Below are 27,382 nucleotides of genomic sequence, written 5' to 3' on the forward strand. Positions count from 1 at the left end.
AGTAGGTTAATCGGGTAAAGCCCCCAAATACCGCTAGAGCAGCCACGGGCATAATGTATTGAAATCCGGTTTTAAGGAAATGTCATGCTATTCATTCACTGATTCCCTCGGTCACAAGTCATATTAAAGGTCATTAAAGTCGTTGGCGTCATCCCTTATCTGATATATTAAGTCAAACAATGGTGACTCCCAGGAAATCCACGTTGGATCGGCGCTCTCCATTGTTTCATGGTTTCGCCCCCGGAGTTTAGGGCTGGGAGTATCATACGGGGATTTCAGATTTCAATGATTTCACTTCCTTTTTTTCTCTCTCACTTTCACCCTCCTGCTGCACGGTGTTGTCATGGCGGGTCGACACTACGCATGGCGCCCAACTGGGGCATCACGGCTAGCACCTTGTCTGCGATCTAGCGAATGGTGAGAGCATGAGGGGCAGCTAGTCCGCCGATAGAGTGTGCTCAAGCCGTGGGATTGCGTAGATTCTAGCCGAATTCGGTAAAACCCAAAGACTGGCCAATTCGTAAGTGGTCGACGTCATCTCGCAGGAGACGTATTTCCGATGGTCCTGTAATGGAGTATATAGATCTCGATCAGAGTGATTCCTTGGTCAGTACCACTTCCAAAAGCCGGGGAGAAAGTAAACCGGATACCATATTTGGACCGTGGAATTAATCTCGATTGGCTTTGTTGATTGTTCAATCAATGGAGTCGTCAGTAGTTAGCGATCGATTTCAATAGTATATCCGTGGTTCCGCAATAGAAGACACAATGAAACCCTGGAAAATATTTCCATGTCAATTGAAAGAGGGGATTGGTGGGATGACGAGGGGACTCGCACTGGACATCAGTGTCCGTGGGGAGCACAGGTAAACAATGCATGGTCCACCGGTTGTTTCCGACTCCCGTTTGGGATCGACGCGACCACTTCCACTCAACTTATCAGGGTGTGACACGCAATGTGGCTTTGATCCATCATGCCCATTCCAACCCGTACGGCCTCCTTGCGAGAGCCCCGTCAGGTGAATCTCCGGCAGATTCAAACCCTGCTTTATTCCACTGGCTAAATTGCTGCAGACATCCCACATCGCTCGTCTGGCGCCCGGAGCGAAGGCACCCGCCCGTCCCACATCTACCCTGGAACCCCCTAAAGATACCGTTACCTCCAATCGGGCTCGAACGCTTCTACCTCAGCGCAGTAACCCCCTGCGAGAGGATGGCGCGACTACCCGACTCCCTCCGCCTGAGAGACGGCCTCGAGAGACGTCACCCAAGAGACCGATAAACGAAAAGCAGGGCCCTACCCCGACGGCGACACCGCCGACCAGCACCACAGCTCCTACTCGTCGCCAGAGTCTCTTGCGCCCTGCGCCTGTGAAACCATCCACTACTCGCAATGTCTCAGTACCAACAAAGACCGCGACCGCGACCCCGGCGTTTAGACCGCCATCCCCGCGGAAACCGTCGCTGCGTTCGCCGACGCAAGCTTCCGCCCCCAGACCCCCTTCTCCAAAGAAGGCAGAGATGCCACCCCCTCCTCGTCCGACACGATCGTCTTCGCTGAGACAGCCGGTGAAGACCGATCCAACGGCGACCGTGAGAGGCCATGCACGACACCGCAGTCAGATGATTCCTCCAAACACAAAGTCAATGCAGCCAGATGCGGCTCCGAAACTCCGTTCGGGCTTTTCAAGCTACCAACAGCAGTCTTCGCCGAAGAAGCCGATTAAGCCTCCTACTCCTACTCCAGGAGAAACGCCTGCGTTGGGTGGTCTCATTCCGACGACCTGGCCGGACATTGCTGCTTTGCAGACGGAGTTGCTTCAGTTGAGTCTTTTTCATTCCAGCGCCCTGGAAAGACATGCAGAATGGAAGACCGAATGCGAATCCCAACTACGGACGAAATTTAATACTGTTGCGGGCCAATACCAATCTACGCAGAGAGACGAAAAGATGCGCCAATACCAGCTTAATGCACAAGCGCTAGGATCCTGGCTACAAAATTGTCGCGACCACAATGGGCAGCAAAGCTTTCCCGAACAAATCCAGATCCTATCTCAGGTTTTGCAGGAGGTGTCGGATCTAACCTGCACCGCAACCGGGTGCTATGCTCGCGTTGTCACCACATTAGAGACCTGGTTTGACCGTGCCGAAGAGATCCGGGGACGTCGCGAGACCTCTAGAGTTCTCGATGGGACTGATTTTGTTGATCCGCTGGACCGGACTTGGAAAGAAGAAGTACAAGGCTTGCAGGCCAAGCTGGAACTATGCGCACGGCAGCTTCAGACCCTAGATATCTTGGGCTTTGGGGAGGTTGAGCGTCTGGAACAGTCGGCTCTAACGCGGGTCGCTCAGGGTCTCGTGGAATATATTCAACTGCTGATGCAGGAACTCCGTGCCATGCGCATGGTCGAAACCGAGATGATCCGCTCTGAACGAGAGATCGTGGGTCAGCTCGCCACACAGTTGGCCTCGATTCCAACCAGCGGCACAAGGGCACGGGTTGGTGTCTGGAAATCTTAATGTAATGTGTATAATTAATAGTAGCAGTGACTATCCAATGTATGAATGTTTAATCCATTACAATACCATAAAGGGTTCATATTGATCAAGAATTGCATAGCTCTGTATTTATGCTGCCTGGTGACAAGGTTGTCTGGGCCGGGGCAATGAATAGCTCCGCGGTGGGAGAAAGTTGACATTCATCATAATCAGCCCATTCTATTGGTCAACCCGACCGGTCCAAAGAGCACAATGTGATGACGATGAGAATAACGCAGCCTTATAACCCTGGAAGCCTCACTGATGACGACTAATAATAGGGGCTAGTGCATCAAGACTATACCATGTGATCACACGTATCATATTCCAAAGCCAAGGCCAAACAAACTTCACTTCCACGTCAATACAATTCCCACAATGGAACCCCTCCCACCGCTGCCTAAAGTCCGGTTATCATCTATTCATCGTTTAAATTGTTTGATTCACCTCTGCATCTTTAAAGTCCTCGCAATTCTTTATTTCACTTACCGCAGAATCTACAATTCTACACCAGCGTCACGGCCTACATTCGTTAAATGCTATCCCTGCCGGCCGAGTCTGGAATGCCGCTTCTTCATTCCGCCAACGTATAAAAGTGGACAGGAGTTAGCCTTGTACTTCGATATCCACAGTGGAGGGTTTGCTTTCTGCGATGCAACTGTGGATGATGAGTTCTGTTCTTCTTGGGCCGCGCGGACAGGGATGATGGTCGCGAGCTTAAATTACCGCAAGGCTCCACTGTATCCGTTCCCGACTCCAACCTATGACCTCGCTAGCGTCATGAAGGCGGTGCTTAGCGATGAGGCTCTGCCTATTGATCAATCGCGCGTGGTTGTAGGTGGATTCAGTGCCGGTGGGAACCTTGCATTGTCGGTGTCCCAATTGCCTGGTTTCAGGGGAATTGTCAAAGCAATCATCTCCTACTACCCCATTCTCGATTTCGGTCAGCCACCTAATGAGAAGTTGGATTTAAGGCCGTGTCAAGATGGACCGAGGGATAGCCTGGAAAAGTCCTCTTGGTGGCTGGACTGGGGATATGTCTCGGTTGGCCAGGATAGACGCGATCCCCTGCTAAGTCCCTACTACGCAAAGAAAGAGAATCTTCCGGCGAATATCTACATGGTCGGTGCGGAGTGGGATATGTTGCGCCTGGAAGCTCAAGAGATGATCCATAATCTGGCGGGTCTTGAGAGCAAGGAGGATCATGAAGAGGCGTTTGAGGAGGGGGGTTACAAGTGGACTCTTGCTTTGGGATGCCCTCATGGCTTCACTCATCCTAACAGAAGACGCTATTCAGAGGCGAGTAGGTTAAAACGCGAGGCTGATGTGATCTACGCGGAAGCGTATCATTGGTTGAAGAAAAGGGCCCTCGCGTAAGACAGGGCTGCTGTTTATTCCTTGACAGATCAAGAGTAGCGTTAGACCTATTGAAATATTTCTCCACTCATGTGTACGTACGATGATACTGAAAAACAAACATCAAATTATTCATCAATCTAACAAGTTACTGCGACCATAGGCCACCCGGGGCATATATCAAGATATTTGCCGTTACATCAGGTACCACCAAACAATTATACCAAATTTCCAAAGGGATTCCATCCTCCTTCGACCATCTCCACTGCCCGCTTTGTGGCCTCGTCAAGATCCTCCTTGGGCAGACCGAGGATCTCGTTTGCCACCGTGAGGTTAGAGGCAAAGTCGCTCTTATCATTATCCGCCCGAAATACACCTCCGTACAGCATCTTTGGGAAACCGGTGAAGATTCCTTTGGCCATTTCCTCGGCACCATCCTTGAGGCGCTTGGAGACGGGCTCATATTTGATCTCCCAGTCAGAGTCCGTTGTGCCGAGCACTCTGTTCAGACTATCCAACATGTCACGCTGGGAGACTTGAAAGCTGTACATACGGACCTGATTGAAATCTGTCAAGCACGGGCTGCTACCGGACTCCGGCAGACTGAGCAAAGCAGCGAATGCCCGACCACATTGGTTCCACGTGCTGACTGTGATGGTACGCTTGCCGTCGTCGAAAAATGTGACTTTCCGATCTTTGATCGTGAAGCCGAACCACTGCTCACCAATCGCCAGACTCCACTCGTACCAGAATCCACAGAAAAGCGCAACTGGTGACGAGACACCGTTATCGGCATCTTTCAATCGCTCAACGACGAGTTTACCGTAAGTATCGTCACTGGCAGAGTCTACTGGATATCCATAGGCGTTGGGCATGATATAAGTGACGCCGGCTTTTCCGGCAGCGGCGGTGATTCTCGCATGCAGATCGGGAGGTGCCTGAACCCCAAGGGTGATAGCAAGAAACTGCTGGCCTTTGAGGGCGCTGATAATCGAATCTTCGTCATCGTAGTCGACTTTGATGACGTTTACCCCCTCGGGGAATGTGCCGTTGCTGCCCTCTCGTCCGAGGGCAGTGACGTTGTGTTTCCCGGTTTCCAATAGAGCCTTGGCGAATGCACCACCAATACGACCACTGGCCTGTTTCAAGTTAGTTCGAGTACAAGAAGGGAAGGAAGAGGGAGAGAAGATCACATACACCGACAATTGCAACATTTTTGATGGGTTCGGTCGACATGGTGAGATTGGGCAGTAGTCACAAGAGGTAGAATTGCAAGAATGATCTAGATGAGTCACAATATGAATAGTAGAATGGAATGATGATTCTCCAAGCCATTTGAGGCAATGGATTCTCTATTTATATCGTCGAACTTGAGCATCATGGACTTAACGTTGTTCCAGCGAGCGGAGCTAAGGCCCGGAGATATGACAGAAAACGAACGGAGGTTAGCGCGACCCATGGATTCCACCCGATTCACCCTCACGCTAACCTCCATTCGTATCTATTCAACTCTAATTGGAATCATAGTGTTGGTCTCTCGGCAAGTGGGTCGGTCTGTCACAGTAAACTCATGATCGATCGACAAAGTACAGGGATCATTCTTGAAGCTTTCCGGACTTAGCCCTATATCGGGCTTAACGCCTTGAGCAAGTAGGAACTCAGCGTGAGAAAGGCTTTATGCCGAGCTGATAGTTGAATTAGAGTCTTGGATCATGCTATAGTAAATTCAAACCTGGCCATGCAAGGGAGATGTACTTTGACATTTCAATAGAGTTTGGTCTTACACGACGTCAAAGTACCAAGGCTGTATGCAAGCCAGAGTAATCGTTCGCTCCATTACAGCTCGCTCAGCTATCAAAATAAAAGTCCAGGCGCTTATTTCCTTGATCAGTAGTAGTCTCCAAGTAGGTAGCCCTCTCTTCCTGGTTCATTTTCTCCCACTGTGTCTTCTTCCAACGATTTCTACTAACGTAGTAGACCTTGGCAAGAGCGTATGCTATAATAGCAGCGACATTGATTGCAATAAGTTGCCTGTTACCTCGACGATAGAGGGGCTTATCGTCGGTTCGGTAGATGTTCGAAGAGGCGATACCAGAGAGCTGAATCATGATATTAAACAGAGCGGCACTGACAGCTCGGGTTCGAACGGAGTTACTCAAACGGGAGCACCATCCGACTTGCGCAGCCTGTGGATTGGGCCAGCCCAACAGAACAAATGTGACACCGTATAGGCCCCAGTTGGATAACGTGCCTGCTGACGTATACAAGACAATGAGAAGCGGAAGAGACCATAATTGGGCAAAGAGTCCGACAAGAGAAATTTGATTCACGCGCTCGCTTATTTCGGTAATCAAGAGTAGGTTTACTGCGGCGAAGACGGTCACCGGGATCGACAGGAGCGTTGTTTGGAAAGTGGTAAATCCGATGCCGGTAAGCGAAAGGGTGAGATAGGTCTTTGGAGGGGACGTGGGAATTTCAAAAAGAATCCCGAGGACATAGATGGGCCATAGATCAAAGTCCTTCAAGCTCTGCCAGAGCATACCAAGGGAAAGGGCTTGTCGATTATGCATATCTCCCTTGGAGGGATCATCGCGTAGGACACGGTTGACGATTATGGTCTCTTCCCGCTCGTTGAAAATGCCTGTTGGATTCCACCACGTTCGAGTTTGCGTTGGACCGGGCACCAAGAAGAGGAAACTCAAGCACCCAATAACAAGACTGATGAGCGCCTCAATCAAAAACAACCATCTCCACCCTTCACGCCCATCCACCCCGCGCATGTGCAAAACACCGTAGGCAATGAATGACGCGATGACACCGGACATGGAGTCCGTAAACCAGAACAATGCAAGCCGGAATGGCATTTCGGTCTTTGTGTAGAAGTAGGACAGGTACAGGATGGAGTCGGGAATGAAGCCACCCATAAAGAATCCTAGTAGGAACCGGCAAGCAAAGAAGCCAGCGCGATCATGCATGAAGAATTGTCCACCTGATGCTAAACTCCAAAGGATGATTTGAACAGGAATCCACCGATCCGGCCCAAGTCGCTTTCCAATCATCTGCGATGGGATCTCCGCAATCAAAAACCCTATTCGATACATATTTTGCGCGTTGTTATAGTCATTGGTCGTCAGGTTCAGATTTTCAAGTAGATTGTCGGCGGCGGCATTTCCCAAATTGCCTCTGTCGAGATTGAGGCCAAAGAACATGACTAGAATCCACAGAAGGATTCTCCAGTCGGTCTTTCGCCTGACTCGGGCTTCTTCGCCATATGTCCATCTTGCCTGTGGGTCGAAGCGGTGCAGGTTCTCGTATCCAGGATGGGGCGTGTAGAATTTTGCCAGCACCGGGTCATCGAAGACACTGCGAGTTGTAGCGGTGGCATCGGGGTCGTTCTTGGCGTGGCGGCGACGAAAGAATGAAAATAGTGACTGCGATGAGCGGGTGGGTTCGGCCTCTGCTAGATTCACGAACCCCCCTTGCTTGAGGGTTTCTTCCTCATTGGACTGGGTCCCAGCAGGTGCTGCATTTGCTAGATGAGAACTCTTATCCATCTGGACACAAAGGTCAAAGTCGTTCACTTATATTCGAGATACAATGTGAGTAGATATTCTTTCGCTTCCATTTCTGCAACTGTACCTGTATTTAAGTCCAGCTACAAGCCCGGCTAATAGCAACCGTGATCAAGGGCGTGATCAGAAGAAATGATGGTGTCATAATATAAACTGGGTGCGATACTCATGTCAAAGTACTTTTCTTCCAGGTATCTCGATCCTTATCCTTCGGAATGTGTAACTAAACCGTAGAGTGGACTGTGTTGACTATGTGCCTTCGTTACCGCCACATTTGTTCGCATTGGTCCCTTCCGAGGTGATTCGCCATGCGGGTGCGGATGGCATCAGCTCTTATACACCAATCAAATATCCTGGTTGACTGGATGGAATTTCGCAGTTTGGCCCTCATATTAGCCTAATATATGGATCCAATGAGCTGGCAGCCCTACAGAAAGGGTATTGGTGGAAATTCTTTCGATTACCAGTCAATCAGTCTAAGCGACGAGGAACTCACTATTTGCGAGCACCCTCGACTATCTTTACTTCCTCAACGGCTCTCTAAGATCAAAGTGGGGTTCATGAATAGTCACGTAGAGACTGTCATTGCCAGCAAACGCCCTCCACCAGTTTTATTGACGCCAGTTGAGTTTCATAATGCTAACCGCCAGGTCCAGTTAGTATTCGATATTAGTTTTAGAATGGCTTTATGCCGGTGAGGGGATGTGAGCCCGGGATCGTCTTCATAGGGCTCCTCTTGAAGCTGATGCCGGCAAAGGCAATTGTTGGGGACTGATGTTAAAAGCGCACCGTAGCCGTGTTGCAAGTTGGGATGTATGAGAATCATAGTTATCGATCACAACGATGTAAGACGAGTTGACTATTTCTTCTTTAGTGAACTACACATTCACAATGTCAACTCTAAAAAGATATTGAGCCAGTATCGATCGATGGATTGACCGGTGGTCGTTAGGAATATGGTAAAAGAGATAATTAATTGGGGAATGAGCCGACCAGCTATCGCTTGGAATCCGAGATTTTATAACGGGGATTACAATGCGAGTGAACAGGACTAGGGTCAAAGGCTTTCGCCCGCATTGTTGAGATCGACAGGATTGTACATGTAACAAGTCGCCCATCTTAATAGAAATTTGGAGAGCATTTCTTGCCAGGAGCTCATTCTTTCACGAGAGGGAAGAGTTCGGATCCGGTGGCGTCGTGCTAAGATCAAGATTTAATTACCCGACACCAGAGCACATCATCGTTAGGGTAAATCGCGTTTCCATGTCCTGGTATCACATCACCTTTCAAGGCTTAAGCTTTCGGGTCTGGGCTTTTTGCCAAGCAATATAATGTCAATTAATCCACCACTACTTTGCTGCGCTGTCTTGAGTTCAGAACAACGCGCCAGTATGACGGAGCGGGGTCAACTGCATCCCTATACGTTCCCTCGGGGTTCAACTCTCAAAACATTCAATCCTCAAACAGCCTTTCTCTTCCGAGGTTCTCCAGTGAAATTTAATCTGCCATGAGTGAACACAAAAATGTGCTTCTGCTTATCGCAGATGACCTCGGAAAACAACTGAGCTGCTACGGGTCAAAGAGCATTCTCACACCAAATATTGATCGGCTTGCGGATGGGGCCACTCGGTTTGATTATGCCTTTGCGAGTACTGCCTCGTGTAGTGGAAGTCGCTCTGTCATATATACCGGTCTTCATACTCATCAGAATGGACAATACGGACTCGCAAGTCATCGACATCATTTCGTCACCTTTGATCACGTCGAAACTCTGCCCCACTTACTGAATCAAAGTGGCTACCGGACGGGTATTTTGGGCAAGATCCATGTCGGACCATCTAACGTCTATCCTTGGAAGGAGAGAAAGGAAAGCGTCACTCGTGATGTCGCCGTTATTGCCGACCAAGCCAGGTCTTTCCTTCATGACGTTAAGCAAAGTCATCAGCCTTTTAGCTTGACTGTTGGGTTCCACGATCCTCATCGTGATCAAACCCGGGGTGGATTTGGCAATGACGCGGAATACGATTCTCGGGTTACTAAAGGCAATTATAATGCAGAGAATGTTGAAGTTCCGCCATTCATTACCGATTCTCCTGGAGCTCGATCGGAATTGGCCGAGTACTACAACTCGATACATCGGCTCGATCAAGGCGTGGGGATGATTCTGGATGCGCTGGATGATTCAGGCCTGGCTCAGTCTACTCTCGTGATTTTCATTAGCGACAACGGGCCACCGTTCATCAATTCCAAGACCACACTGTTTGATGCTGGAGTCCGACTACCCTTGATTATAAGACATCCCGGGTCTTCGCCAGCTATCAGTACAAATATGGTGTCATATGTCGATATTCTTCCCACTGTTTTGGATTTTGTTAATCATCCAGGGGCGAAGGATCCCGCAGGCAAGCGTCTCGGACGCTCCCTTCTTCCTTTGCTTGGAACCGCGTCTGGATATCCAAAATTCGATCATGTCTTCGGCTCTCATACCTTCCACGAGGTAACAAACTATTGGCCGACTCGTTTTATCCGAGACCGACGGTACAAGTACCATCGAAACCTGGCGTGGCGTTTGGACTTTCCATTTGCGGCTGACTTGTACGGGTCACTCTCATGGGAAGATATTCGAAATTCAACGGAAAAAGAGATCATGATTGGCGGCCGAAGACTGGAAGATTATTTCTTTCGCGCACCAGAAGAGCTGTATGATTTGGAAATTGACCCGGATGAAGTGAATAACTTGGTGAAGGACCATGAATATGCAGAAGTATTAGAAAACCTGAGATCGAGACTGGAGAGCTGGCAACGTCGAACTGAGGACCCTTGGCTGTACCGGGATGGAGTTTCATTATGGTTCATACGCAATCACATCAAAAATGGGTTAAGGGTCCCGGATAGATTGGACTTTGATCAAAATGAGCCAGGCAACCACCAAAGTGAAGGATTCGTAAAGGAGACACGCTGGGGAGACGATGTTCCAGAGTCATATTGAAGTCCCATTATTAAGATCGCATAAAGAATAAAGCTGCTTCTTATTGCCATTTTATCTTTCTAGCTACCATGACACATTCTATATTCTATCAATTGCTCAGCGCATTCCCTGCTCATTCGGGATCAATAGCCGCTCATATGTCGCATAACCATGTCCGTAGGCTGTCGAGGGCATGTGCTCGGGACTCATATTGGGTCCAAATTCACTTTGGCTTCCAGTAGTCACGATATCATGTCTTCTAAATGCTTGTGCCATACCTAATCCGAACTTTATCGCACGAATAATTTCCATCGGATTGAAGAGCCCAATCCAAGCGCGCACACCCAAGGGTCCTCCTTCATATCCCCGTGGGATGCTACCTTGGGTGGGTTTCTGGTAACCACCAGCTGCAGATTCTTGTAGACTAGGGTCGGAGACCTGAATTCCGTTTGTAAGCTTGTATGGCCCTACATTATAGGCGTAGTGGAAAAATATCGAAAATGGTACCATGTGTAGGCAGATGACGAGGTTGGGAATTCCAATGTTGACATCGGCGTAACTCAATGTTGACGTGGATTTGAGAACATTGGTAGAGCGCAGGATGGTGAAAATAATCTGACAGTGGTACTTAGTATCCTGATTCCCATGTCATTATTCGATATTCTTGCTTACTCTTTCCAGGAATGTTAGACCGACAATTAATTTAAATGCGAGGAGCTTCGAAAGAGGCTTATGACTGGCGAGGTGAGATTTCAGAGTTCGGTAGAAGGTAAGAACTGAGATGACAGCGAATGCGATCGAGACCGAAGTGATAATGGTCAACTAATACTATTAGCTCGCAAGCTCCACTTGAACAAAGTCCAATAGGCTTGGTTTAGGCTTACCCAAAGATGCGCAAAGTACACTTTGTTACTATCCAGACAATAGACCCCCGCAACCTGAGTAAAGTCGGTAGCGAGGCTTGTCAGAAGTGCAACAACTGGGTATTGGAAAATTGCAATCCATTGTTTCTGCGGAATGATTGTGTCAGACTCGGCAAGCCCCAGGAAGATAAACAAGCTTTTGTCTTATCGGCACACTTACACGGAACCATTCCAATCCTGTCAAAGGTGCCTTGTTCCCCTTCTTTTGCGGTGGTTGAAAAGCAACAAAGAACACGTCTACATTGGCCTGACTATCCCTCGCGATGAATTCGCACAACAGAAGGAAGAACGACCCCAACGCGACCGCCTGGAAAAGATCCAACCAGGGCGTGAGATAAACAAAAGCATGCGGATAACATATTGAAAGAAATGATGTTATCGTGTAGAGAGGAATCAAAAAGCAGATTTTGAGGATTCTATCTCACGTCAGCCTGGCTCCATACTTGATAAGAGATCTCGTACTTGATTTGCTCTCTTGGCTTGCTCAAATGAATGGCGTGCCAAAACATCAAAATGAATATTGCAACGCAAACAAAAGCTGTACACGCTCCAGAGATTATCATGTTGAGGCTATAGAAGGACATGCTCGGAAGTATATCTTGATCAGCAACTGTGCACGTGATTAGCCACTGTGTCTGCTATGGCATGACACTCCAAAGTTGAAGCATTGGAGGGAGATATACCGATAGCAAATGACTTAGGTATGGGACATGTGTGGTTGCTTTTCCCATCATTGTTGAAAAGTCCCATTTTGAAAAGAGTGATTGCAAATGAGCGATCGAATATTATGAAGATAGTGAAGACCTTTGTTTAGGATCGGAAGAGAATATATATGGGAAATCTGTGAAATGAATCTCTATGATATCTTCACCAGCACGGGGACCTGCATCCCTTAAATATCCATTGGTGTCGGGCGATGACACTTGATTCTGACAAGAGTCAATAGCATAGCCCACGTTAAACATCGATTAGCCCAACAGCTGAACGTTTTGATCCTTCCACATGGCGAAGACTACCCCAGATAGGTTAGCCTCGAATGATATATCCTAATGCGGCTAGCGCATTAAGTTTAAACTTTATCCGCCGAAGACCAGCCAAGACCAAGTACAGGGCCGATCAGCGTCTTTTTAATGTTAGCTCCATGGCGTCTGACTAGAAGCTGAATCGAAAGAATATACTAAATTGAGAGAATCCGAGGTTCACTTAGCTGGTCGCAACTTGTTGGTCAAAATGTACGGTTTTGGGCCGATGTATGCAGGTGGACGCCATTTTCGTAGACTAAATTCTGGTTCAGGCACCGCCACTCTTTCTAGTCCCCTTGCCAAGGATCCACCTCGAAATTTTCCATGCTTATTCTTGCATCTAAATTCTCATCGAGAGGAAACATGACTGAGACTTAGAACTCTATACTATCGGTTTAACACTATCGACTTGGTCGGATGAAATGAACCCACTGCCTGCTTGATTCCCACTTCATGCGCAATTCTTCCCAAGGCAAGGCTTGCTGCCTGCTTAGTCTCGGATTCTATTGCTGGTGACGCGAGGATCATCCTTAAAGGCCACGTCATCCTAAGAGACTCTGCCCAGCTCGGAGAGATGATGCCATTATCCGGGAGAAGACATGACAGGGTGCTCAAGATGCGTTTTCCTTTAACCTGTGATTCAGCGGAGATAATTTCTTGCAGATGGGCAATGCGTTCGGCAGAGCTTTCAGAAATATCTGTCAGACCCATTGTATTGAACAAAAGGTCTAGCGCGATCGTGTGCACACGAAGAATGCAGGCATCGACATGATTGCGGATTCGCAACTGCCCGCTGTGGTTTCTTTGTAATCTATCCATGCTGCTTTCTGACGGACAGGAGATGCATTCGTCAGCAAAAATCTCCAACGAGACTTTGAGATGGTCGTAGGCGTAAACTAGACCATCAATAGCTGCAAGTTTGCCGACTGTGGATGTGGCTTCATGAAACGATGAGTTTGCTACCCAACAGGCTCGAGCAACCTCATCTCCATAGGAGAATGATGGGACAAAGGATAATTGCTTCGTATCCATTCGTGACTGAATCGTATTCAACCATTCCCTAGATTCTGGGGCTGGGTCCGTGATGGATCTCAAGGATTGAATTTGCTTTTGGAAGATTAGCGGAGCCTTGACGGAGGAACCATGACAACAGACGAACAATGAAATGATAGGCAATTTGAAAAAGTTGACAGCCTGTGGGTGTTTGGAATTGTTGGAAGCCTCTTGATCGTAATAGATGTCCAAGGGCTCTGCTGTGAATGTCCCAATTCACTGGGCCCTCGTAAGAACCACAATCGCCACGCATGAGCTGATTGAATGTGAGCGTGTTGAATTTATTTAGGATGTAGAGGAGGGCTTACCTCATATAAAGATGAGAACCAGACCGCTAACAGGGTCGAATCTTCTTTTTGGTGGGTAGGGTGTGATAGATCTGCTCGCAAACCCCGCAAAGTCCTCCCATATAGAGATTTGTGCGCAATTGCCGATTTTTGTGAGCTAGTCTGATTTGCCAGATATACATATCCTACTGCATGGGCCGCGAGACAGAGAGTAGAATCCGCCTTGGCGCGGCCCAGCAGGATAGGCAAACATTCTAACGATCCATTTGTGCGGCCTCCATGCGTAGTCGGAAAAGAAAACTGATTCACAAGCAATGGCACAATGTGAAGGTCCCAAGATTCCATGATATCTCGGGGGATGTTTGGTTTCAAATATTTTCTGAAGTGCAGGTCCGCACCGGACTGAGGATCACTTGCCTCGGTATGTAGTAAGCACCCAGGCTGGGGTCCACAAGGGCCTATGGATGTACGCTCAACTTTTTTATTTGTCGGCTGCTGCCATTGTCGGCCTTTTCGATTCATAAAAGTGGTTGGTGTGTGGACATGAAACGTGATATGAGGATTATTAAGGTCTCGATAAACACACGGTCGACCAATTTTCTGACATCGGCGACAAGACGGACGGAGGAGATCGCACTTGTTCTGTTAGCGATGGCTTTTCACGCTTCTGCTATATCAAGCTTTCAACCGAACGCACCTTCACCCGGCGTTGTCGGCACGTTTCACAGTCTCGGCTCGGTAAGCCCGTATTCACCATTTTGAGGATGGGTCCTTGTGGAAAGTGGGTCGATAATGCTTGTCGGTGACCGACGTGTTACCTCACATATGCTGTGATTCGTCTCTTTGGAAGCCTTCTTGGTGACACTAGAAACGTTTAGGAGGCCACTGATGAAGTCTTGAGATAGTTGCTACCAGAGAGATAATTTTGAAGGCACCGTTCCCGAATCATGATGCTCATCGCAGCTGAGTGGGGCTGAGTGAGACTGAGCCACCATCAGCCTCACACCCGATCTGGTAATCATCGCGAAGGATTGCCTTATTTCCCAGGTCCTGAATTCGCAAGTAACTAACTAAATAACAAATCACCAGTGATTGGCCGGGTGCGTTGTGGCAGGTAACTAACAAAGCCTCGGACTGTTGATTCTGAGCGTAAAAGGATCCCTTACAAATTTGGATACCTGGCAGTCAAGCAGGTAATAAAACTATCGCTGCACTTCAGAATCATGAAAATATACCGTCCTTGGTGCTACTAAATAAATGACAATTGTGACCTTGTTTGTTTCCTCATGACCGGTGTGAATAAATTTAACTATCCAGCTGATCATGAAACGATGAAGGAACTAAACCCCAATCGAACTCATCCATTACATTCCCAATGCCATCATTGGGCTGGCATGATAGAAGTTGGGGTGCATCGAAAGAGAGACTACAAGTGTCTTCAATTCATGGGAGAGTCCAAATTGAGGATTCAGTGAGCATTGAGCGAGATCTCGGGTCCGATTCAATTTCGAAGAAGTCAAGATTTACCAGGCTCGATGACATATCATGCGCAGCCTGGTTGCCTCGGCTAGCAGGATTGACCTGGTTTCCGACATTGAGCTTTCCAGCGGTTGATTCAATTTCATGAATTGGATTCTCATCATTTGCATTCCCGCCAGATTCGCCCACACATGAATGACCATCACCCGTTGTTGGCCTTAGGTCTATGGAGTCCAATCGTTCATTCACCCGTGATTGTGGAAAATATGTATGTGGTTTGTCATCCAATGACCAAGGTAGACGACACATCGAAAATTGATTTGAAATTTCCCGCACGAGTGCCGGGAGAGAGTTGTCGTATGGTAAGCGGCCCACGGAGAGGCTGTAGTCCACAGATGTTGAGATCAGAAGATAGGCGCGAGGGCATAGAATGAAGGCGTCTAACCAATTCTTGGCTCGGGTATGTTTGGGTGAAGAAGAGCGGCTGAAAAGGTCACTTTGGTCCATGTTGTTACAGCCTGTAGAATCATTTCTCTCGCCCGTGTTGTTCTTCGTCGGCAAGGTTTCTCTGGCAAGGAAGAAATTCTGTGTAGTCATATATGCTAGCTGAAGGATATGATTCGTCCCAGCTGCAACGAAGTCCGTCACATCATATAGGCTTTCTGCATGTCGAATAATTTTACTCAATGAATCCAGCCGCCTTTGTCTTGCGGCTGTTTCGGTCCGTGAGGGTGAAAGCTTCAAGTCTATGGCGGCTACAACGAGCGGCATACCCACATATGCGAGACTGCCACCAGGGATGATGTTACTGGGTGATTGGCATCCACAAGTCTTGAGGCAACTTACATGCTTAAAGGCAGGTTGTCCACATGGCCAGTAACACTGAAATACTCCATGATTTGAGACAATCCATCTATTCCACCCTTCAAATCTCTTCCAACGCTCATCATTGCCTGCTGGTACCTGTGACGTGGAAGGCCCGGATACTCTTCTATCAAAAGAGCCGTATATTGTGCCAGATCCACTCTAGCCGTGCTATTGAAGAAAATCCATTAGCAATCGATAGGATATAAAACATGGAGAAGCCTGGGAGTCTCTTACTGGTAATACATGAATGTCATGTTTTTTAGTGCGGCGGATGGATGGGGACATCGATTGTCTCGAGGATTTGGCGGATAGTGCGCTTTAGAGTGCCATTGAATTAACGAATGTGTGACTTTATTTAGTGTGTTCATTTGGCTTTCAAATTCATCCTCGCTGTATGACGCTGTAGGGGTTAATCGAGGATTAAAGATCAATGAAACAAGGTCCGTCAAAAGAATTGCTAGTGTGCATTGCTCTTGCAATGCTGAGAGGAATATAGCCTTTGTCTGGTAGTCGTACACTTCTGAAGAATGCATTTCGTCCTCAAAATCCTGCTCTCGGAGCCAATCCCGACAGCCATGAAGATTAAGTGAGGTCACCTGAGGGCGTCGACGGAGACCAATGCATAGGCTTCTATCTCGCAGTAGTATTGACCACCACAGTCTCTTTTTCATAGAATCGTTGATATAGTCTTCCACCAGTGATGGCTGAGCATCTATCAGCATGGCATTCTCGATGGCACTCGTCAGCCATAAGCTTCCTGCTAAAGGTGCGATGGCTGAAGTATGATGTGTAAGCAGGACTGCTCCCTGCGCCTTCGCTGATGGCTTCATCTCGACTTTGAGATCAAAAAGTAGCTAATAGGGCTCCTATATTAACCCTTAAGCACCATCAAAAGTCGTATGGAAGTGACATACCTTTGCTCTGTTGTACAAGTGCTTCCGCGCATCTCGCTTGTCGACAAACCCGCATTTTTGCAAAGTATCAAGGCTCATAAACTATGCAAAAATGGCATGAGATTCTGTCTCTCTTCCAGTCTCGTAGTAAATGGGCTAGCCTTACCGGTGATATGGCAAACATGAGAGCTCGAAAAATGAATAGAGATATTTTATCCATCGTGTTTCCTCGAAAGGCTCTCCAAAATTGCGCTTCATCCAAAACTGGAAGCATAGGATGAAGTTTTTCAAAGTATTTCACAACGAACTCCTTAGTCGTATCATGATCGGGTACATTCAAAGAGCCTTTAATCAAGAGGTAGTTAATGTCTTCGGATGGTAAGCATTTCAAGTTTTCGGTGCATAAGAAGCCATGTTTATCCATGTCGATTATCGCGTTATGGACAGATATCGAAGCCTTTTCAGGGCCCGCATTTTCAAATTCTGTGGATTGATCTGAATGGTTTAATTGCTCAGCTTGAGCGTAGAAGTCTTTATCATTATGTGGGGTAATATCAGTGAATTGCTCTTCGGGTGATGAGTTTTCATTGGTGATTGAGGTGATCGCATGTGTGAGCCTTGGTCTTTTATGAAGGTGAGCTTGACCTCGCTCTCTAAATCAAGAAGCTGCACGACTCACCGATTGGGCAGTTTGCGTCGCAGGACACAGTCTGTTCGACCATCTTGACGGCAGCGAGTACAAGGGGACCCAGAGATTGATGCATCACACCGTACCTAACTAGGGCGTCAGGATCGCTCATGGTGAGTCCAGTGTTGGAAATACCTTGCGGTGATGACACCATGCACAGGCTGTGGGTGCCCTGTGAGTTCGTCGTAGCATTGAATCAGAATTTCAGGGTGAGGCGAGGACGAGGGCGAGGTGATGACCCATAGGTGTGCCTTTGCACTGAATTCACGAAAGCAACATTTCAGGGGAGCAATTAGGAGTTGAATTTCCAAAGCTAACAAGGTGGCCTAGGGGAGTATCACCTGATCTGTGCACAAAATAATGAATTTAGAGTTGCAGGTTATGCCAACTAACGAAGTGATCGTTGGCCATTAGATGATGCTTCTACAATATAGAAAGCTCTCTTAAACTCTCCTAGATCTAGGAATAGGTCCTTAGTCCTAGTATCGTATTTATTTTTTATAATAATAAATATTGATTTGCTTTTCAGTTAGTTCTTCACCCCGAGATGGAAATGACTAGGAGGTATGATTGTTCCAGTCACACGGTGAATTAGAACCCATCTTAACCGCCCATTATGGTGTTAACAGCAGAGGCACGCAAATGTAAGGCACGGTAATCAAAGGCCCCGAAAATGCTGTGAATATGATGATCACCTTTGTCAACACCAGGATGTGCCCCGCCTCCTCCCCGGAATTGCGGGGTTCCCCACATACTTTGCCGCGGAACTCGGTTACTTGATCAGCCTATGCTTTCTCCCATATAACCAGAGACGGTTACCAGTCATAGTCAACCGATGATTAGCCTGAAACTTTAATGGAACGAGTAGTTAATAGATCATCGTAATAAGCATGTGGGGCAACCTAAGCCCAGGCATGTAGAACAGATCATTGGTAAAGGTATGCCAGCCAATAGATGATTCCAGTATCATGACATCGAACTGTATTAGCGCTGTTTGACCAATGTAAGTTGAGGCCCTAGCCATTACAAAGGTGGACGTAGCCCTGGAGTCTACTGTTGACCATGTCCGGAGACAAAGCTTGACTGTATTGATAGTGTAAATTATAATAATAACCTTCCAACTGCACAGGATGAACTGAGCCCGCAAAATGCAAAGATGTATTAATCTCAAGTTAATCTATAGTTGTCTGTGAGCCAAAATTCTAGGCCATATACGTCAAATAACCGAACAAAGTATCCGTTGCCTGAAGGACGTAGAATAGGCTAGTCCTTTCTAAGCCATTTGGCTGAGTCTTCGCCGCATATCCTTCAAATAGTACCGCATAGGATAGGTTCGAATCACTCGGGGAAGATGGGGGTATGTAACCCTGGTGAACCCCATCAGAAATCGGTAAGACCCTCTTCGTATCTTAGTGGACTTCAGGCCGTATGCCTCACGAATTCTCGGGGGAAGCATCTCAGTAGTAGTGAGACGCACCAGAGGAAGAACAGCACGCATTGGAATTGGTAATTTTTTGTTTCGGAGTAGATCTTCGACCACATGCTTTGCGTCATCAGTGATTTCAACGGTCGCTATTTTGGCATCCCAATATTGCCAAAAGGCCAAACGGGACGGAGGCCACATCCCTGGAGGGACACGAAGTGATGTGGCCAGGATCGAGTATTCGTGGTATATCGCATCAGAAGTCTCTTGATCCATGTTTCCGAAGACTCGTTGGTAAAGATCAGTCCCAACCGCATAGAGTGTTGCTGCTACCCACAGCTGAAGCTCGGGGTCATTGGCCGAATAATCGGGCCCACTGACGGGAGCATGGACTCGATGAACCATCTCTATGATCGCTTTTTTCTCATCTCTAGTGCCATATGTCATGCAGTAGATATATGTCATTGTAGTGCGAAGACGATCGAGCGGTCGGGATGCGAAGTCGCTGTGCTTATGGACCCCTTTCCCGACGCCGGGCTCAGCCACTTGGAGCAGAATAGCAGCTGCGCCTCCTGCCAGCAAAAGGCCTTCTTGAATGATCTGCTGAATTCTATGTGGCTCGTCTAGTGCATTCAAAACGCCTGGGTCTGCTAGATGACCCTCGCTTTTCTCCTTCAAAGTGTTAGCGAGGGCACCTTCGGGCGCCGCGTCCCCCTGTATGGGCGCAATTTCGGGTTTCTCGCTCATGGCTTGCGTTGGCGTGCGTTAACCAGGGTGTCGAAATTTGAGAGTAGAATATGGGGACGGTGTGATTTTGCAACTAAAGAGCAAATATAGAGTGCACATGCAAGAGATCTGGAATAAGCTGACTTTAAATTGACCACCCATGCCCAAAGGTAGTCTATGTTATATGATCTATCACAATTGTGATAGAATGAACTGTCATGTGCCTTCATCAATGTGGATTATTGCCTTTCGTGGGCCGCGGACCGGGCGGTTGCTGAGGGAGAGGCATGATGGTTGCTTTTTCTCCAAACCTTGGGAGCTCAGCTCATTCCATCCCGACGGCATCTTTCGTCGAGCACCGCACCTAAATTTAAGACTTCCATGTGAAGAGAGAGATATGCACAATGAAGTGACAGCAAAAGTGGGGTATGTTAAGATCGACGTCGTTTTCTGGGGTAGATGGGTCTATTTTGCCATGCATTTGATTCCCAGACCGTCATAATACTTGAATTTGGAAAGAGAGGACAAAGTGGAGATCAGCACATGGAGAAGCAAATATACCGCAGTGTAACAAATATATAATATCAAGCACAATAGACCAGTTTTCGGAGGTTACACTGCAGCATTATCTACTGTAGTGGGGAACTCCCTGTTACCTGTTATTACGGGTTCTTGCGGATAGAGTTTTTCCGAGGGTTTTTCCGGTTCGGGCCGTAACCAATAGTTTTCAGTACGTGGGCAGGTAGGCCCAGGATAGTATAACTAGCATCTAGTAGATAGCATGGAATGACACACTCCTACACCTCTCTCAACGGACCATGTGGTTCTCTCGTACGTCCAGCTGTGGCTTGTGTGGTTGTTCTGTGTGCTGAATCGACCCGCACATCTTCGAGTGTGCTGCCAACGAGCGTTCCCCTCTTCATATGGTGACCGACGCAGGGGGATTCTCTTTGGGTGGCTGACCACGCAGACAGTTCGATAAACACGGCGAGCTCAAGCGACGAGAGCATGGTAGGCGAAGAGAATGGAGTGTCAAGCGTTACGAGCGGGTAGTTAGTTTGACCCCGAAAATCAAGGGCTGGACTCGCCGGGACCTGGAATGCGCCAGAGTTCGCGGGAGCCGCCAGGAATTGCCTCAAGACTGCCTGGAATTTAACGAGTGGTGGACATGAGTGGTCCTTATACGGAATATGTGCAGTATCTACGCGTGCGATTATTTGACTGGTTTAGTAGCTATGATGAGGCAAGACTCCGAGAAGTGGTATGTATGACCCCTGAGGTACTTTGTTCTTCGGCCGAAGAGATATGGCCAGGAATATGTTGTTTATGGTGGACTTTATGGTGGAACATAGTATAGACACATACATATACGACTTTGATCCGTTTTCTATACACAAGAGAGACCCCTAGAGAGGATCCAGCGAGCAGCGTTGGAGAGCCTATCTCGTGTGTTTCGTCTGATTTGATTGATTTGATTGATTTGACTGATTTGACTGATTCGACTGACTCGACTGTTTCGTCTGTTTTGAGTGACTTGGCTGTCCTAAGTGACCTAACTGGCTCGGAGCTGTCTTTTGATGGTTCTTGTGGTTCCTCTATCTCTTCCACGACATCTATCTGTTCCTTGGACTTTCTACGCGATTCTGTGGACTCTGATTCTGTGGACTTTGACGACGAGTCCAGCCTGACCTGCTTATACAAGATGGGGGAGAATGTCTTTCCTACCGAGGCTCCTAGGAGTGCTTCCTTAGAGCCTGGGGCTAGTCCTCGCCCTGAGCCCCGCGACGAGACCGTAGAGCCGGCTAGTGGCTTAGCAATAGACCCGCAGAACCCATCTTTTACTAGCTACCGAGAAACCACTCGCCATGAGTCTGAAGCGTCTACGTCTACTAGACCATATATTCGTCCTGCTCTAGCCCAGCCAGCGCCGAATGATCCTCCTATCTTCCACCTAGCGTAAGGACCTGACCAGTCCCAGTAGACGCCTTCTTACCCTATGATCTAACCTCGTTAGATCGTGGTTCACCAGCAGATGATGCCGGATCCTGGAACCCCTGGCGCCCCCTTCTTTGATGGAAAGAATGTCTCTGAGTTTATTAGGACCTATGAGGGCATGTGCAAGAGACGAGGAATCCTAGACGGCACCAGCATATGTGATGGTCTCGCTGACTACTGCGAATTCACCGTGAGAATGTGGATTGAGTCTTCGCTAAACTGGAAATTCAGAGATTTTAAGGCACTAAAGGAAGAGATGCGAGTAAGGTATCAGGACCAGGACGGAGAATACTACCGCTATTCGCGCACTTCTCTAAGCGAGCTAGTTGCGCAGAATCATGAGTCTTATGACGAAATCCGTTAGTATTTGACGCAGTTTGCGGCTATCTCGGACGTTCTTGTGGAAAGAGGAGCCTTAGGTAAGCTCCAGCGCTGTGAGTGCCTTCTTCAAGGCCTTCTAGTCTGGCTAAGCGGAAAAGTGATTAAAAAGGGTGGAATTAGCTTTGAGAACCCTTCCCGGTCCCAGCCAGTGACTCTCTTCTAGGTTACGAGGCTTATATACACGATTATGGACGCTAAACGCGACTTTGACACGATAATCAAAGGTGTCCTTCCTCCGCGGACTGGAGGACAAAGAAATCAAGGAGATCAGGAGATTCCACAGTTGTTTGGTCCTGAAAGACAGGAAGGACGTGTATAGTGGCCTAGAGAGCCCACTTCTTCGGCCGAAAAACCCAGTTAGCCTAGTGGATAAGTCCATGGCGCATAGAATGAGCCGAGCTCCGATTTCGCACGAGCTCTAGAGCAGCTAAACCGCAAGTTTGACCAGATGGATATTAAGGTGAACACGATCCAGACCGGACTGGCTAGGAAAGATAGTAGGAGAGACCCCCAGTGGGTGCCAAATGACCGCGAAAACCCTACCACGAACCCTGGCTATAGCGGACCGAAAATCTGTTTCTTCTGTGGTGGTCTAGGGCATATATCGACGCCTCAGTCTTGTAAGGAGCTAGCTACCTATATTGAGGAAGGGAGAGTTCATTATGGAGACAGCGGCAGACTCTGTCTTGGGCGCTTAGGAGATGGAGGACCGTAGATCAGGAATAGGATGGGACTGCTAACAAGAGACCTGATTCCCGAATAGCTTGTAAGCTGGAGGACCAATTCTGCGCCTATTTCACATCTTCAGAGCAGACTGCCTACGGATAACCGGTCATCTCGTCCTACGTATGACGAGCACGGAATTCAGCGCGCTTAAGTCAACTATTTAGGCATACGCCTAGGTTCTTGTCCCGGAGAGAACCAAGAGATTGATAACGACTCGGATGAAGAAGTGACTGGCTTTGAGCAAGCTGGATTAAACGCTGTTGGCACCCGGAGTTCGCAAGATCCTGCCCGAAAACGACGTCGGGAGCAGGATATTGCCTCCACAAGGAACCCCTAGATTGGCAGATATGAGCAACCTATGGTGACGGATCTTGAGAATGAAGAAGTTATGATGGAAGGTGGCCCGAGTCAGTCCATATATATGACGCAACTTGAGAATACGCCTACTAGCAGCCAGGATGCCCGCAGGGACTCTAGCTTAGACTCGCGTGCACGTGGGTCTAGGTCTCCGCCTCAGCCTCAGAACTCGTCTAAAGTGAACAGAACGCCTCCGTTTGTGAGCATGGACACGGCCTTGGAAAATGACATAAAACGACGATTCTTGGATATGGAAGTCTCTATTAAGCTCTCAGAGATGGCAAAGCTGGCTCCAAAGTTCCGGAATACCTTATTTCGGGAGGATACACCTGGCGAACCTAGAGCCTCTAGCTCTAATGCTCTGGTCCTATATCGAGACTCCGATGAGTTGATAAGACCACCCGTGAACGTCGCGTCTGGGCAGATCATCACGGACCGAAGACGCTCGGTGCCTGTTGGAGATGCCCCTGAGACTGATGAAGGGATATACTCGCTCCCTCTCCTTTACACGGACGTGCGCATTAACCAGTTTATGGTCCGCGGGATGTTAGACTCTGGCTTAGGACTGAACGTGATTGGTAAGAGAGAGGCAAGAGAGCTTTCTCACCCTATTCGAAGAGATCCTTAGATTTCTGTGGTGCCCGTGAATGGAGTGGAAGTCCGCTGCCTAGGCTGTATGCAGGACGTTCCTATTTCTCTTGGAGACCTTATAATTAGGATCAACATCTTTGTGTTGCCAGCTTCTCCTGGCTTGATCCTAGGAAGACCATTTATGGAGAGTACCTTACTAACCATGGAGCACCGCGAGAATGGTCACGTGCGTTGCATAGTCTACAACGAGTCTCGGACGCGAAAGCTCCAGTTTAACGCCGCAGTCCCGCAAGAAGGACGAGTTGTGGGCTTATTAAAGATCTGGCCTGGCGAACCGCGTCTACGTCGCTTAGATCCTTATGGTGGAGAGACTTATGAGCAAGACGAGGATTCAAAGGTGCCTTTAAACTGATTCGCGGGTGTCTTACCTCTGGAATACCACCCGCGACGTCTATGAGCCAGAGAAAGAAAGAGAAGAAGAGAAGGACTCCGAGTGATTTATTGACAGAAAAGGTTCTCTTTGATCCAGCCCCGAACTGTAACCAGCTCTATAAGGAAACAGTGTTCCCTAGCACAAATATGCTAGAGGCGGTTTCTGGCAGTGTGATTGAGCTAGAAGACTGCTATCTACCGCCTAGGTGGACGCTTGTGGAGCTTGACGAGAACTTGAAGCTATGGGACGTGCACTTTAGGTCAACGGTGCGAGACCCTGGGATTCTGCCTAGGGAAGTGGACTGGGGAGAGCGGTTTCTTCGGCCGAAGAAAGACATCTTGGATAGACTGGTCCCAAGTAACACGCTCTATAAGCGAGTCGCGGATAAGGTCCACCTAGTCAACATACCTCTACAAGATGGATCAGTCCCGGAAGGACACGCTGGCTGGCAGGAAGTCTGCATAAAGAAATACCACACGCGATTTCGCGCACGAGATCAGCGGACTAGGTTCGACCAGTACCTAAAGCCCAGGATTGCTGAGTTCGCACGAGGCGCTCGCCTAACCCCAGAACGTGAAGAGAAGCTGATTTTCGGGACAAGTCTTTTGCCGGAAGAAAGAGAGCTACTAAGAGAACTGCTGTTTAAGCGAGAAGGTATGCTAGCGTGGTCCTGGGAGCACATCCAGAGGGTACACCTAGAGGTTTTCAGTCCATAGAAGATCAGGACGGTGGATCATGAACCCTGGCAGCACCCTGGGTTCCAGATTCCACGTTCCTTGTAGAAGATAGCCACGGAGATGCTTTAAGATAGGCTAAAGAAAGGTAGTATTGAGCGCTGTCATGGTCCTTATCGAAACCCTTGGTTCTTGGTTAAGAAGAAGGCTGCTAGGCAGTATTGAATTATAATAGCCACCATGAAACTCAATTCCGTGACGATTCGGGACGCGAACATGCCCCCAAACGCTGATGAGTTCGCGGAAGACTTTGCGGGCATGTAGATATGCTCAATGGTGGACTTGTTCTCGGGATATGATCAGATTTCTCTAGTAGAAGACTGCCGAGACATGACTGCGATTATGACTCCAATGGGCCTAGTCAGGATGGTCATAATTCTGCAAGGAGGTGCAAATTCAGTAGCGCAGTGCCAGCGTGTCGTGCAGTTTGTGCTCGCGGACGCATATGGTAAGGCTATCCAAGCATTCCTAGACGATTTTGGGATCAAAGGACCAAAGACGACCTATAACGACGAGATGGCGTTTTCTGGAGTTCGCCGCTATGTTCTAGAACACCTCCAGAACCTAGACGAGACCTTATACCTCCTAGAGCTTGCTGGGATGGTGATTTCGGCCGAAAAGTCGCAGTTTGCCATGAGTGGAGTTGCGGTGGTTAGCTGGGTATATGATAAAGATGGACGCCGCCCAGATGAGGTGAAAGTTGCGAGATTAGTCTTCTGGCCAGTACCTACCTCTGTTCCTGAAGTCCGCTCATTTGTGGGACTAGCAGTCTATTTTCGTGTCATCGTGGAGAAGTTTGGAGTTATTATTACCCCGCTATACCTTCTTCTAAAGGCAGGTACGGACTTCAAGTAGGAAGATGACCAACAGCTGGCGTTTGATGAGATTAAGCGGATTCTATCAACCTTTCCATGCGTCTTACTAATAGACTATGACTGGCTACCGTTGATTATTATAGTCGCTGTGGACGCGTCTGGAAAAGGGTGGGGGGCTGTTATGATATAGGTGCGAGATGGGGTCCGGAAACCTGCGAGATATGAGTCAGGCACCTGGTCCGAGTCCAAGCAGACCTATGACGCTGGAAAAAGGGAGTGTCGGGGGGTTCTGAAGGCGCTTAAAAAGTTCAGGCACTGGCTATATGGAGTCCATTTCACGCTGGAGATCGACGCTAAGACCCTAGCTACACAACTAAACAGGTCTGCGACTGACTTGCCAGGTGCACTAGTGACGAGCTGGCTGGCGTGGATTAGACTATTTGATTTTGAGGTTAAACACGTGCCTGGAGACCGGCACGGCGCTGCGGATGGCTTATCTCGAAGACCACATATAAAGGAGGAAATAGCGGAGCAAGAGACGGAGGAGGACGTTGATGAGTTTATATTAGCTAAAATAGGCACCTTACGGGTGATGCTAAACCCAGTCGCGGCGTCTATTGAGACCCCGCTAGGTGTGGATATGGAGGATATGACACAAAGCCAGGAGCCAGGAGACTATATACGAGTCCTATCTCTGGAGTACTCCGACGAGTCCGAGCAAGTTGTAAGGTGGCTAACCACGTTTCGACGACCACAAGACATGCCAATCCGGAGGTATAAGAAGTTCAAAAATCACGCGTGTGACTTTGTGGTACAAGGAGAGCACCTCTTCTATCGAGGAAAAGGACTGAATCTACCACTTCGTCGTGTTCTAGACCAGGTGGAGACCCAGAAACGCGTGATTATTGCTGCCCATGATGAGCTTGGCCATAAGGGGCGAGAGTTAACCTACCACCTCCTGAAACTACGATACTGGTGGGATGGCATGTATTCTCAGGTCTCTGAGTACGTCCGAGGATGTGCAAAGTGCCAGTTTCGGGACCCAAAACGCCTTGAAGAGCCACTTCTTCCAAGCCGAATCCAGTATATCTGGGAGCAGGTCTATATTGATACCGCTACACTACCTAACGAGGATGGATATCAGTGCATGATTCAGGCACGTGAGGCGCTAAGTGGATGGATTGAAGCTAGGCCCCTAAAAGGGAAGGCGACTGGCCTCGCAGTCTGTGAATTCATATGGGAAGACATTATATGCCGCTATGGATTTCCGTTGAAGATAGTCATGGATAAGGGACCAGAGTTCAGGTCGGAAGTGTAGTTTTTCCTGTAGAAGAAAGGTATTAAGCGCGTTGCGATCTCTCCATATAACCCGGGCTCAAACGGGGCGATTGAGCGCAGCATGAGAACGTTTAAGGACGCATTATCAAAGATGACGTCAGGTTATTCGGCCGAAAACGCAGCGTCTGAGCTGGAGTCTGGGTCTCTAGCCTATTCTCAGAGACGTGGGCATTCTAGGCAGCATGCGGCGCCTCCTTCATAGAGGGCTTGTTTCTAC

General features: G+C 48.3%; 13 protein-coding genes across 13 annotated transcripts; 8 read left to right on the plus strand and 5 right to left on the minus strand.

The window, feature by feature from the left end:
- Positions 1-974: 974 nt before the first annotated feature.
- On the plus strand, positions 975-2,520 carry N7484_010169 (uncharacterized protein; the record flags this gene model as incomplete). The annotated part of the gene is made up of 2 exons (XM_057120556.1): positions 975-1,019; positions 1,075-2,520. 2 exons carry the CDS (start codon positions 975-977, stop codon positions 2,518-2,520), a joined length of 1,491 nt encoding a protein of 496 aa, XP_056970111.1.
- A 396-nt stretch (positions 2,521-2,916) lies between these two features.
- On the plus strand, positions 2,917-3,915 carry N7484_010170 (uncharacterized protein; the record flags this gene model as incomplete). Its single annotated transcript, XM_057120557.1, has 1 exon — positions 2,917-3,915. The coding sequence occupies one exon, from the start codon at positions 2,917-2,919 to the stop codon at positions 3,913-3,915; it is 999 nt and encodes a 332-aa protein (XP_056970112.1).
- A 197-nt stretch (positions 3,916-4,112) lies between these two features.
- Positions 4,113-5,130, minus strand: N7484_010171 (uncharacterized protein; the record flags this gene model as incomplete). Its single annotated transcript, XM_057120558.1, has 2 exons — positions 4,113-5,033; positions 5,092-5,130. The coding sequence occupies 2 exons, from the start codon at positions 5,128-5,130 to the stop codon at positions 4,113-4,115; spliced, it is 960 nt and encodes a 319-aa protein (XP_056970113.1).
- Positions 5,131-5,741: 611 nt separating this feature from the next.
- N7484_010172 (putative MFS transporter) lies at positions 5,742-7,448 on the minus strand (the record flags this gene model as incomplete). Its single annotated transcript, XM_057120559.1, has 1 exon — positions 5,742-7,448. One exon carries the CDS (start codon positions 7,446-7,448, stop codon positions 5,742-5,744), a length of 1,707 nt encoding a protein of 568 aa, XP_056970114.1.
- A 1,525-nt stretch (positions 7,449-8,973) lies between these two features.
- N7484_010173 (sulfatase family protein) lies at positions 8,974-10,455 on the plus strand (the record flags this gene model as incomplete). Its single annotated transcript, XM_057120560.1, has 1 exon — positions 8,974-10,455. One exon carries the CDS (start codon positions 8,974-8,976, stop codon positions 10,453-10,455), a length of 1,482 nt encoding a protein of 493 aa, XP_056970115.1.
- Positions 10,456-10,551: 96 nt separating this feature from the next.
- On the minus strand, positions 10,552-12,107 carry N7484_010174 (OSTA/TMEM184 family protein; the record flags this gene model as incomplete). The annotated part of the gene is made up of 6 exons (XM_057120561.1): positions 10,552-11,049; positions 11,107-11,256; positions 11,319-11,444; positions 11,518-11,773; positions 11,820-11,967; positions 12,041-12,107. The coding sequence occupies 6 exons, from the start codon at positions 12,105-12,107 to the stop codon at positions 10,552-10,554; spliced, it is 1,245 nt and encodes a 414-aa protein (XP_056970116.1).
- Positions 12,108-15,162: 3,055 nt separating this feature from the next.
- On the minus strand, positions 15,163-17,800 carry N7484_010175 (fungal specific transcription factor domain-containing protein; the record flags this gene model as incomplete). Its single annotated transcript, XM_057120562.1, has 6 exons — positions 15,163-15,985; positions 16,045-16,233; positions 16,300-16,919; positions 16,980-17,060; positions 17,125-17,609; positions 17,638-17,800. 6 exons carry the CDS (start codon positions 17,798-17,800, stop codon positions 15,163-15,165), a joined length of 2,361 nt encoding a protein of 786 aa, XP_056970117.1.
- A 1,119-nt stretch (positions 17,801-18,919) lies between these two features.
- On the minus strand, positions 18,920-19,816 carry N7484_010176 (oxygenase MpaB family protein; the record flags this gene model as incomplete). Its single annotated transcript, XM_057120563.1, has 1 exon — positions 18,920-19,816. The coding sequence occupies one exon, from the start codon at positions 19,814-19,816 to the stop codon at positions 18,920-18,922; it is 897 nt and encodes a 298-aa protein (XP_056970118.1).
- Positions 19,817-21,497: 1,681 nt separating this feature from the next.
- On the plus strand, positions 21,498-22,154 carry N7484_010177 (uncharacterized protein; the record flags this gene model as incomplete). The annotated part of the gene is made up of 2 exons (XM_057120564.1): positions 21,498-21,751; positions 21,896-22,154. 2 exons carry the CDS (start codon positions 21,498-21,500, stop codon positions 22,152-22,154), a joined length of 513 nt encoding a protein of 170 aa, XP_056970119.1.
- Positions 22,155-23,318: 1,164 nt separating this feature from the next.
- On the plus strand, positions 23,319-23,882 carry N7484_010178 (uncharacterized protein; the record flags this gene model as incomplete). Its single annotated transcript, XM_057120565.1, has 1 exon — positions 23,319-23,882. One exon carries the CDS (start codon positions 23,319-23,321, stop codon positions 23,880-23,882), a length of 564 nt encoding a protein of 187 aa, XP_056970120.1.
- A 165-nt stretch (positions 23,883-24,047) lies between these two features.
- On the plus strand, positions 24,048-24,257 carry N7484_010179 (uncharacterized protein; the record flags this gene model as incomplete). The annotated part of the gene is made up of 1 exon (XM_057120566.1): positions 24,048-24,257. The coding sequence occupies one exon, from the start codon at positions 24,048-24,050 to the stop codon at positions 24,255-24,257; it is 210 nt and encodes a 69-aa protein (XP_056970121.1).
- A 167-nt stretch (positions 24,258-24,424) lies between these two features.
- On the plus strand, positions 24,425-24,994 carry N7484_010180 (uncharacterized protein; the record flags this gene model as incomplete). The annotated part of the gene is made up of 1 exon (XM_057120567.1): positions 24,425-24,994. The coding sequence occupies one exon, from the start codon at positions 24,425-24,427 to the stop codon at positions 24,992-24,994; it is 570 nt and encodes a 189-aa protein (XP_056970122.1).
- Positions 24,995-25,285: 291 nt separating this feature from the next.
- On the plus strand, positions 25,286-27,367 carry N7484_010181 (uncharacterized protein; the record flags this gene model as incomplete). The annotated part of the gene is given in 5 exon segments (XM_057120568.1): positions 25,286-25,850; positions 25,872-26,005; positions 26,018-26,512; positions 26,861-27,139; positions 27,158-27,367. The coding sequence occupies 5 exon segments, from the start codon at positions 25,286-25,288 to the stop codon at positions 27,365-27,367; spliced, it is 1,683 nt and encodes a 560-aa protein (XP_056970123.1).
- Between the last annotated feature and the right edge of the window lie 15 nt (positions 27,368-27,382).

The sequence above is a fragment of the Penicillium longicatenatum genome, assembly GCF_028827895.1.
Source record: "Penicillium longicatenatum strain IBT 33135 chromosome Unknown contig_6_segment0_segment0, whole genome shotgun sequence".
Taxonomy (NCBI): domain Eukaryota; kingdom Fungi; phylum Ascomycota; class Eurotiomycetes; order Eurotiales; family Aspergillaceae; genus Penicillium; species Penicillium longicatenatum.